At 34.6% G+C, this 12,500-nt stretch overlaps 1 protein-coding gene across 4 annotated transcripts in view; it reads left to right on the top strand.

Annotated features, from left to right (window-relative positions):
* Positions 1 to 12,500, top strand: part of Stxbp5l (syntaxin binding protein 5 like) — a 215,683-nt gene that overhangs the window by 91,279 nt on the left and 111,904 nt on the right. For all 4 annotated transcript variants that reach the window (XM_027412712.2, XM_035444255.1, XM_027412713.2 and 1 more), the window contains exon 8: positions 3,562 to 3,685. In XM_027412712.2, coding sequence (XP_027268513.1) covers positions 3,562 to 3,685 — 124 coding nt within the window. The remainder of the gene's footprint in view (positions 1 to 3,561; positions 3,686 to 12,500) is intronic.

Consider the following 12,500-nt stretch of genomic DNA (forward strand, 5'->3'; position numbering starts at 1 on the left):
AATAAATAAGAACTGGAAAAGATTAAATCAATGGGAAACGAAAAGGAAAATGCTAAAAATTATGTTTTTCTTTTGCTTAAAATATATATAAAATAAAATTTCCAACCTTGAAAAGTAAGTATATTAATATTAAAATTGAACTTTTATATAAAGATTAAAAATATTATAAATTAAAAATAGAGTATGAGTGTATATATAACTTACACAGAGATTATTTTACATATTGACTTATATATGCACATAAATAAATTATATCATGTATTATACTGCACATTTGTAGGTCCTGTTATTCTTCTAATGGAGATAGTTATAGACTTCATTTCACTGCAAAACTTTTCAAACTTTATTAGCACTTTGTCATATCTAGAAGTTATCTTTAATAAGTCTCTAAGATGATTTTATAAATCACATATACTCTTCTCAGTACTATACATCATGGTCTTCTTTGTCAGTTTTCAAAGTCCATTTTAAAAATTGTTTCTTTTCTTGTTTGTGCCTATTTATTTATTATGCCTCTTTTTTCCATCTTTGATTCATTTAAATTATAGATGCTCAAGTCTGGTACACTGGCACATACTAGATGTTTTGAGACTAAAGCAGGAAGACAAGATATGTCCCTAGTTTGAGGATGGCTGAATGATGTACTGAGCCCCGCCCACATGAAAAACAAAAACAAAAAACAAAAACCTCTGTCTTTTGTTGCCTCCTCTAATTTATGTTTATCTGTACAGGCTCTCATTTCTTTTTTTTTTTCAGGCTCTCATTTCTAATACTACCTGTATAAGGAATACAACTAAAAATCTCTAGCCTTTACCCCTCTTAAGCTTTATATTTAAATGTCTAGCAATTTAATATGTAAATCTAAATAAAAATCACCAGAACTGATTTTATATTTGATTACTCATACTACTTTTTATGTTCTTTTCCTTTTAAAACCAGTTTAGAATGCCCATAGTAATGCTTTCTGTGTTGCTCTCTTTCGTGTATCATATGCAATCAGTTTTTATAGGCTTTTTGATTTTTGTCTTTCTTATTCTTACCATTCTCTTATTTCCTCTTTGTCCTCATTTAGATACCTAGTACTCTATGTTAAATTGCTTGACTGGCTATGACTGTCTTAACATCTACCTTTCTGTATATTCTTCACTAGTAGATTATCTTTCAAAGATATAATCTGATCATGTGACTTCAAATGACTCCCTGTTAACAGGGTCTGGAAATGAGATTAAAGCTGGGGTGCTTTTTTTTTTAAAGTACTATTTATTAAACAGTTCACACATTTGGGACATGTTACTCACTTTCTCTTAATGATATAATTTACTTCTTACCTTCAAGATTTTGCTGCTGGTATTTGCCTTTCTCATTATGAAATCTCTTGTCTCTTTTGTATTTCAAAATCCTATTTGTTCTGTAGGCACCAAAAAGCTATTTGAACTATATTATATAACTCTTGCTTGATGAATAGTCATAGATAAATTGATTTTTTGTTTAGAAATCCAATATTGTGAAATAATTTGCTTAAAAATTATTTCCAGCTAGGTGTTGTAGGTTATGCTTCTACTACCAGTTACTTGGGAAGGTGAGGCAGAAGGATTTCCATAAGTTCAAAGCCAACTAGAGATACATAGTACGTTTCAGACAAGCCTAGAATACAGAGTGGAATTTTTCTGAATAAATAAATAGGAAAGGATTTCTTCTACAACAGTCATTTTTTGTTTCTTTATATTGATATTTCTTTAATAATCTCAGAGAAATCTTTCAATTTGGCATGAGGGTAATATTTTGATTCCATGGGAACTACAAATTTCTTTTCGTCAGATTGCTATATAGTTTTTAAATTTTTGTTTCCAAGAAAAAGTCACCATTGATAAAATATGATTAATAATTTTCCTTCAAAGTCTTTTGTTTTATATTTTTTCTTGAATTGATTATTGACATTTGGTTTCTAGTAAGTCCTTGTTGTGATAGAAAGAATGTGATATAACTAAAAAAACAAAAATCAAATACCCACCCTGAGCTCAGTTACCAGCTCCTTAGTTGTACACTATTTGACACCCTGATCTCTAAAACAAGACAATGTTTGCATCACTGATATAGTTACTGTAATTCTTTTATTTAGAGTAGTAGCTATAATTTACTTTTTTTCTCTCCTCTCCAATGGGTAGGATATTACTGGGTTAGGAGGAGGTTTTAGGTCTATATACTTTCTCATCCTCTATTTTTGCTGACCAAGTAGTTTTAGAGAATTTAAAATTGATTGAGGTTCATCAAAGTAGACAAAAGAAATGCTATTTTGTTTGAACTACCTGCAGAAGGGAAAAGAAACAGAGAAGGCAATGAAGATTGTTTTGTCTCTAAATGCCTTTGTTGGAGACTGTTAAGAAAAAAGTCTCTACATAGAAATTATGTCTAGAGTGAAGAAAACTGAAAAGAAAAGGAAGGAAGAGAAAAACAAAGTTCTACAAGTCCATAATTTCATGTTGCCTTTTATGTTCAGTTTAGTCTTATATTGATGTCTGAATCATTTCTCATTTCCTTTATGTTTAATGATTAGTCAAGTTATCTGTTAGCTGTAACTAATATTAAACATATTGGCTGAAAATTTCACACTTGGTCACATAAAGAATTCCAACTGTATAAACACACATGTGCTTAAAGTTCTGAACAATAAATATAATTAATATTCACCCATATTGGTCTTCATTCTATGTTTCTTGTGGGAGGAGATGTTTTATATACCTTTTTTAATTTTCTTATCCACTGGGACTTATCTCATTGTATTTAATACAGTGGTTAAATTATGATCATTAATTTATTCAAAAAGAACACCAAAAGTTTGGAAATGCAATGTTAATTACTCACTAATTCAGCAGATCTTTCTTTAAAGTTTACTTCTTAGAAGATACTATACTACCACTAGGATTAATACAACTTTAGAAATGAAGTAATTACTGTTGAACAATATGCTTGAGACAATGCTGTACAACAGTTAAGAATATGGGTTTTATGAGGAGTTTGGCTTTGACTTCCATGGCTTTAAAAAGCAAATGAGTATATTAGTCTCTAGGCTAATTTCACCATATGTAAACTGAGAAATAATAGTAAAATAAAGTAAAAGCCTTTATATTATTAAATAATATATTTTATGTAAAGTACATATCATGGAGATTTGGCATATAGAATGCATTCAGGTGCTAGCTCAAATTATTTTTAAATTATCTGCTTTAAGTGATACTAGGCCTACATCTTACAAGAAATTATCTTCTGATAACTATACTTTTACTCCTGTGTAAATAATTTTTCAAACATAGGAAGGGCATAGGATTTATATCAAAATGTCCTGGGATCTAATGTCGTTAAAAATTTTCAGAATCGTTGTTTATATAAGGAAATGAGTTTTGGTAGCCTTTAAAGGTCTGTAATCGGTTGAAGCCAAAGACAGCCCATTCAGGGTGAGAAAACAAATATTTTAACATGTTTCAGTATTTTTATGTCAAAGTATTTTCAGAATATATGACATATCTACTTTCCCCCTGTATTTGCTTTTCATCATTTTATCAGGCTATTCATTCAATTGATTGGCATCATGAAGGCAAACAATTCATGTGCAGCCATTCGGATGGTAGCTTGACTTTATGGAACCTGAAAAGCCCAAGTCGCCCTTTCCAAACCACAGTACCACATGGTAAGAGACATACTTTGAAAAGAAACTACAGAACTGCCTCTTTACAACTTTAATTTTTCCAATTTTACCTTCCTTTATGGTTCAGACTGGCAGAGGACATCGATTAGCTCGTAAATAAGGAGCATGTTTTAGTTTATTTTTATTTTTTTTCTGTCTGGGGGTTAGTATGTTTCGTCCATTAACATTAAATATAATTACTAGTAAGACTAGATCTAGATCTACTTATTATTATTTGTTTTCTGTTGTTAATACTCTACTTAGTTGCTTTGCTATTCTACTTTCAAGTAATTTAAATATTATTATTAGGAATACATTTTAATTCCTAGGCACTTTGTCTTCTTTTTTCTATTGTTTGTTTCAAGTATCTACATCAGTGCTTTGAACTTTGCTTCTACTATACAGAGTGTGTTTTTTTCCTTCTGGTTGTATTCAGACAACTTTTTATCTTTGATTTGCAGTAACTTAAACATGTTATATCTCAACTTGTTTGGTGGCTTTTTAAACTTATTCTATTAACAGTTCTAACAAACATCTTAAATTTATATTTTTCAAAAATTTTGGAGCTTTTTGCCATTTATCTTGAAAATATTTTATGTTTGTTTCTCTTTCTGGATTATGAGTCAGCTTTGTTAGAATTTTTGGTGTTATGGAGCAAATTGTATTTGAGTTTGTCAATATTTTTTGTAGCAGATTTCAAGTATATTAGTTCCAACTGATTTGTCATCTATTTAACTGCTTTTTATTGCTGTATTTTCATTCTACTGAACTAAGTTGTTGGGTTTTTTTTTCAGATAATTTTCCACTCCATATCTTTTTGCTTTTTAGAAGTCTTTCAAGATTCCCTTTTGTGATTTATTCTGAGCATTTCACCTACCTTTAATTATTAATCATTGAGGTACAATCATCTCTTAAAACCCTTTTTGTTAAATAATATCACTTGCTCTGCCTTGACCTATATTGACAACAAAGGCTTATACTTCCCCCTCCTTATTATAGTTATATCCTATATTGTGTAGCTATACAGGCTTTTAATCTTCATATTTATCAGTTACTCAGGATATACAGTATAAAAGTCTGTTAGAAATAAATAGAAAGCTTTATGTATATGAAGTTACATAATGTGGATGTTGATTTAATGTCATCTATATTCTATAATCTATATTCTCATCCCCTTCCTCTTTAACCATCTCTTCTAAATCTATGTAGAAATTTATCATTGTTTTTCTAAAAGTCAATTTTTCTATCATGAATAAATAAACTATAAAGCTTAGTTACACAATTGTGTTTTAAAAGGAAATGTGTTCTTGGGAGAGGTATTGATTTGTTTGGTTATTTTGTTTTCTGAGACAGACAAACCTAAAATTTGAAATCTCCCTGCCCCTGTCTTGCAGATACTGGGATTACAGATCTGAGCCACCATACCCAACTTTTCTTTTAAATTGTAGTAAAATATATGTAGTATACAATTTATTATCTTAACTTTTTACAGACTGTTTTGTGGGTATATATGTCCAGATGATCACTTTTCTGTCAAAGAATTTTGCTACATCTTTTCAAATACATGTAGAATTATTTTAAATGGCCATGTATTAAATTGCCAAGAAAATCTTAAATTCTGTAAAATGGGTAGTGAAGTATTTTTCTTTTTTAAAATAAATTTTATTTAAGTTAGAAACAATCTTATTTTACATATCAATCCCAGTTCCCTCTCCCTCCCATCCTCCCATGCCCCCCACCAACCTCCCATCCACTCCCCAGGTATGGTGAGGCCTTCCATGAGAGAATCATAAAATATTTCCAGTTATTTGGGTCAGGGCCTAGGCCCTCCCCTGTGTATCTAGGCTAGGAGAGTATCCCTTCATGGGAAATGGGCCCCCAAAGTCCATTCGTGCACTAGGGGATACATCTTGGTTCCACTGCCAGAAGGCCCATAGACTGCCCAGTGCTCCTAGCTGACACCACGTTCAGGAGGGGCTGGTTTGGTCCTATATTGGTTCCCCAGCTGTCCAACTGGGGTCCAATTGCTCAGGTCAGCTGTTTCTGTGGATTTTCCCAGCATGGTCTTGACCCCTTTGTTCCTTACTCCTCCCTTTCTGAAACTGGATTTCCAGGAGTTTGGCTCAGTGCTTGGCTGTGGGTCTCTGCTTCTGCTTTCATCAGCTATTGGATAAAGGCTCTAGGATGACATATAAGGCAGTCATAAATTCTCATTATAGGGGAAGAGCATTTAAGGTAGCCTCTATAGTATTGCTTAGAATTCTAGTTGGGATCATCCTTGTGGATCTCTGTATAATTCCCTAGTCCAGATTTCTCTTTAAACTTATAATGGCTCCTTCTATTGATGTGTCTCTTTTCTTGATCTCCTCTATTTATCTCCCAACTCAGTTTTTCTGATCCCTCATGTTTTCCTCCCCCCCACCCCGCTCTCTTCCCCTCCTCCTTCTCCTATCTCCTTCCCCCTCCCCCATGCTCCCAATTTGTTCAGGAGATCTTGTCTCCTCTCCCTTCACCATGGGACTATGTATGCCTCTCTTATGGTCTTCCTTGTTTGCTAGCTTCTCTGGAGGTGTGAATTGTAGTCTGGCAATCCTTTGCTCTATTAGACCGGGTAATTTATACACAACAGAAGTATATTACTCAGTTCTGGAGTCTGGAATGTCCAAGCTCAGCGTACCAGTAGATTCAGTGTCTGACAGTGTTCACTGTTCAGAAATGGCATCTCATGCATTCTCAAGTAGAAGACATGGTGAGAAAGCTTTCTCTCCTCCTAAGGGACTTGATCTCATCTGTGAGATGGATGTGCTCAAGACCTAAAGACTCCACATCTCAATACAGTCACCTTTGGATTTTATGTTAAACATACATGATAATATGCATTATATTTGTTAATTGCATGTGCTGTTTAAGCTTCCTGAGAAGCTGGCTCTGAAGAAAGAATTGATGTGCTTCCTCATTTCAGGCCTAAGCATGTTTTCCCAAAATTTCCTCCAAGGCCTCTTGTCTAGGGACAGGCTGGCCCAATGGCCTTGTGACATAGAAAAAAGCAACCAGCAGAGTGTATTGAAAACACTGTGTCCTTGAGAACAACTAGAAAGAAAAACCATTTCAATAGAGGCTTCTGCTAATTATCACATGCTATGAAAATGTCTTCAGCGGGAGTGAGAAGCCAGAAGCTCTGTAGAATTCCCTAGTTCCAGATTTCTCTTTAAGCCTATCGTGGCTCCCTCTATTGATGTGTCTCCTTTCTTGCTCTTCTCCATTCCTCTCCCCACTCAATCTTCCTGCTCCCTCATGTTCTCCTTCCCCCTCCTCTTCTCCCTTCCTCTTTCTCCTAGCTCCCGCCCCCTTCCCCCATGCTTCCAATTTGTTCAGGGACTCTTATTCTTTCCACTTCACTGGGGGACTTCACTTCTCTTAGGGTCCTCCTCATTTCCTAGATTCTCTGGAGGTATGGGTTGTAGGTTGGTAATCCTTTTCTCTATGTCTAATATTCATATATGAGTGAGTACATACCATGCTTGTCTTTCTGTGACTGGGTTACCTCACTTGGGATGGTTTCTTCTAGTTCCATCCATTTGCCTGCAAATTTCAAGATTTCACTGTTTTGTTTTTTCAGCTGAGTAGTACTCCATTGTGTAAATGTACCACATTTTCTGTATCCATTCTTCATTTGAGGGAAATCTAGGTTGCTTCCACCTTCTGGCTATTACAAATAATGCTGCTATGAATATAGGTAAACAGATTTCCTTCTTGTATGAATGTGCATCCTTTGGGTATATGCCTAAGAGTGAAATTGCTGGATCTTGAGATAGACTGGTTCCCATTTTCTGGAGAAACCACAATACTGATTTCCAAAGTGGCTGTACAAGTTTTCACTCCCACCAGCAGTGGAGAAGCATTCCCCTTTCTTCACATCATCTCCAGCATAAGCTGTTGTTGGTGTTTTTGATCTTAGCCATTCTGATGGGTGTAAGATGATATCGCAGAGTTGTAGCCCTGGTATATATAGACAATAAAGAGGCTGAGAAAGAAATCAGAGAAACATCACCCTTTACAATAGCCACAAACAACATAAAATATCTTGGGGTAACTCTAACCAAACTAGTGAAAGACCTGTATGACAATAACTTTGAGTCTTTAAAGAAATAAATTAAAGAAGATACCAGAAAATGGAAAGATCTCCCATGCTCTTGGATAGGTAGGATCAACATAGTAAAAATGGCAATCTTGCCAAAAGCAATCTACAGATTCAATGCAATCCTCATCAAAATCCCAGCACAATTCTTCAGACAATACTCAACTTTATATGGAGAAACAAAAGACCCAGAATAGCCAAAACAACCCTGTACAATAGAGGAACTTCTGGAGGCATCACCATCCCCGACTTCAAGCTCTACTATAGAGCTATAGTAATGAAAACAGCTTGGTGTTGGCACAAAAACAGACAGGTAGACCAGTGGAATCAAGTGGAAGTCCCTGATATTAACCCATATACTTATGAACGCCTGATCTTTGACAAAGAAGCTAAAAGTATACAATGGAAAAAAGAAGGCATCTTCAACAAATGGTGCTGGCATAACTGGATGCTGATGTGTAGAAGATTGGAGAGAGATTCATATATATTGCCATGCACAAAGCTTAAGTCCAAATGGATCAAAGACCTCAACATAAATTCAGCCACACTGAACATCGTAGAAGAAAAAGTGGGAGGTACCCTTGAATGAATTGGCACAGAAGACCACTTATGGAACATAATGCCAGTAGCAGACACTGAGATTGACAATTAATAACTGGGAACTCCTGAAACTGAGAGGCTTCTATAAGGCAAAAGACATTGTCAACAAGATAGAATAGTAGCCCACAGAATGGGAAAAGATCTTTACCAACCCCTCATCAGACAAAGGGCTGATATCCAAAATATACGAAGGACTCAAAAATCTAGTCACCAAAACACCAAATAATTTAATTTAAAAAATGGAGTACAGAACTAAACAGAATTCTCAACAGAGGAATCTGAAAGACACTTAAGAAATGGCTCAACATCCTTAGCCATCAGGGAAATGTAAAGCCTTTCTGGTTGATAGTGAAATAAAATATAGTTAACTTAAAAAGTAAATGTTACAAGGAACTATATACAAACTTTAAATGTTGTTTTCTTAAAAATTATATATAAAGAAAATTAGAACAAAATTGTTCTATGTATAAAATTTTTAATGTAGAAAATAGTATTGAATAATACTATATCCTCAAAGTAGGAAATTCATTAAAGAGGAAAACTTGTAAATTTTTTTGCAGATTTTTTTATTTGAATTAGAAACAAGATTGTTTTACATGTCAATCACAGTTCCCTTCTCCCTCCCATCCTCCCCTACCACCACCCCTCCAACTAAAACCCTACATATCACATATCCTTTCTGTTCCCCCCCCATGGTGAGGCCTTCGATAGGGTATCATCATAGTCTATCCTTTGGGATAGGGCCTAGGCCCACCCCCATGTGTCTTGGCTCAGGGAGTATTCCTCTATGTGGAATGGGCTCCCAAAGTCCACACCTATGCTAGGGATAAGTACTGAACTACTACAGAAGGTCCCATAGATTTCTGAGGTTTCCTCACTGAAACCCATGATCCTGGGGTCTGGATCAGTCCCATGATGGTGTCCCAGCTATCAGTCTGGGGACCAAGAGTTCCCCGATGTTCAGGTCAGCTGTTTCTGTGGGTTTCACCAGCCTGGTCTGAACCCCTTTGCTCATCACTCATCCTTCTCTGCATCTGGATTCCAGTTCAGTTCAGTGATTAGTTGTGGGTGTCTGATTCTACTTCCACCAGCTGCTGGATGAGGGCTATCAGGTGGCATATAAGTCAGTCATCAATCTCATTATCAGGGGAGGGCATTTAAGGTAGCCTCTCCTCTGTTGCTTAGATTGTTAGATGGTGTCATCTTTGTAGATCTCCAGACATTTCCCTAGTGCCTGATTTCTCTGTAAACCTAAAATGTTTCCCTCTATTATGGTATGAAAACTTGTAATATATATATATATATATATATATATATATATATATATATATATATATATATTCAAAATCTAAAAGAAAACCCCAACTAACAAGGAAGGATCAAATCACACATTTATCATAGCAGTTCATTGCAGTAAAAGCAAAACCATAGAACAAAGAACACACTGATATAATGAAAACAGACACTGTCTTTAGCTAACCTAGTCAATACAGAAGAACAAAAACATGAAATTGAGTTTTTAATTTCTGTATTTCCCATCTAATTTCATGGAAATGCAGAAATTAAAAACTTGGGCAGGCATTGGTGGCGCACGCCTTTAATCCCAGCACTCAGGAAGCAGAGGCTGGTGGATCTCTGAGTTCGAGACCACCCTGGTCTCCAGAGCGAGTGCCAGGATAGACTCCAAAGCTACACAGAGAAACCCTGTCTCGAAAAACAAACAAAAAACTCAAAGACTTTCTGATACAGCGGTAGGCCGGCCAGTTCAATATCCTCTCCACTATAGCTAGGGAAAAAAAAGAACAGAAAATAAAAACAACCTCAAAGACAAAACCCCCCTCAAACTCATATTCTGTATCATTCTACATATAGAATTAAGAAAATGGGTGAAATAGATAACTTCAAGGGAAATACAAAGTAATGAAAATTTTGTGCAGGTATTTTTTGCTTTTGTTTTTGGAGACAGGGTTTCTCTGTGGCTTTGCCGGCTGTCCTGGAACTAGCTCTTGTAGACCAGGCTGGTCTTAAGTTCACAGAGATCCATCTGCCTCTACCTCCTGAGTGCTGGGATTAAAGGGAGGCGCCACCATGGCTCATATATATATATATATATATATATATATATATATATATATATATATATATATATATTCAAATCCCCATCTGTGGCCCATTTCTTTTAGCCTGAAAAACACATCTTATATTTCTGGTAAGATAGTTTTGGTGGTACAAATCTAGTTTTGCTTTGGGGAAATGTTTATATTTGAATTCATTGTTGAAAGATGATTTTGTCAAACACAAAATTCTTAGTTTACAGTTCTTTTTTTCTCTTCCAATAGTTTAAACATATTCTCTGCTCTTGGGGTTTAATGTTTCCGAAGTTGACTTTAATCTTACTTGGGGCTCCTTTTTATAAAACCCTTTTTGTCTTGAGTTTTTTCTGCCTTTAAGATTTTTTCTGTCTCTCAGCATTTTTGCTTGGATTTTCTTAGCTGGAGTTTTTTTTTTCTTTTATCGTTTTACCATTTCTTTCCTAGCCTTTCAGTATTACACTTGTGTCTATGGTGATAAGGACTAATGGTATTTGACAATTTTTGACATTATTCATTTTCTGTCATTGTGTTTGGTTTGCCACACTCTTTTTGTTCCTAGCATCAATTTCTAACACTTTTCATAATAACTTTTGTTAATTTCACCCATATTAATGTTCTGAAATGTTGTTTTATTCATATTACTCCCAAATTCAAAAACTGTCCATGTTTATATTGAAATTAGCTATACATTTTGTCATTGATTGACTATTTTGTACCTGAGAATCTATCTTTTACTCTTTCATTTATCCTTTGATAGCATCAAATTGTTCTGTCCATAACCCTGTTTTAACTACAGCTTCTTCAACATGCTGTGTCTATCACTCATTTGCTTCTGATGCATCATACTGTATTTTTACATTAGTATTGTTCAACCTAATGAAGTCTAAACATACTAAATTTAGTTGCTTCTGTGTGCCCTGACACTTCTAGTACTTGTAAGATAGAGAATAACAATAAATCAACTTGATGATACTGTTGCTTTACATGTTGTATTTAAGCATGCTTTAATTCTGGCAGGTACTGTTATAATGAAAATAAGCAACTCTTTCCCAAAGGTAAACTGTTAGCGCTGAAGATTGAATGTTAATTGGACCTTACAACCTGACTTCAATGCCTGGGACCCAAATGACGAAGGGAGAGAACTAATGGTTCTCTTAACCTCTATGTACTATAGCACACATGTGCCCCCTCTCTGCACAGTAAATTAGCCATTATAATAGCATTTTAAGGGAAGTTGAATGATTTTGTAAGTCTATCATATGCTTTATATCACAAGACTTTCTGCAATATGAATGTTTACTTCTATTATAGATAAATTATTGAGAATGATATAGATTTTATTCCTTTTCTTTTCTTTTCTTTTTGTTGTTTTTTTCCTTATGGAAGGGAGAGAAAGAGGGTCTTATATACCCTTTTCTGGATTTGAACTCTCAACCTGCCTGAGTCTCCGGAGTGTTGGGGTTATAGTCATGAATAATATATTTTAATAATAATACATTTCATTACAGTGCTAAACTTTATTTTATGTGCATATGTAACTAAAATAACTATAAGAAACTACATTCATATTTAGAGAAAACAAAGCAGCAAAGGGTGAATACTTTTATAAATAACTTCATTGATTATATAGCATCCCATTGTTATTGTTCTAAAGCTTATGAATTTAATAAAATATTAGAATATTATGTCAAATATGGGCACTTTAAGAATAAACCAATACCTTTAGCTTAAACTGAAGTTACTATGCAGTAACTCATAAAAATGACCAGTTTAACAATATAGCATAACTGGAGTAACAAGATTATTCCAAACTTAATCATTATTGATGGGAATATAAAATAGTGACTGTCCTATTCCCTTCTGTAAGCAGCATCTACAATTAAAACTGTGCTTGACCCTTTGTCTTCAGTCATGTTTGTATCACCTGCCATAGTGTAATATGTTCAAGGGTTATTGTCACAGTGCAGGAAGCCACATGACTCATCCC

This window comes from Cricetulus griseus, chromosome 4 (assembly GCF_003668045.3).
Source record: "Cricetulus griseus strain 17A/GY chromosome 4, alternate assembly CriGri-PICRH-1.0, whole genome shotgun sequence".
Classification (NCBI taxonomy): domain Eukaryota; kingdom Metazoa; phylum Chordata; class Mammalia; order Rodentia; family Cricetidae; genus Cricetulus; species Cricetulus griseus.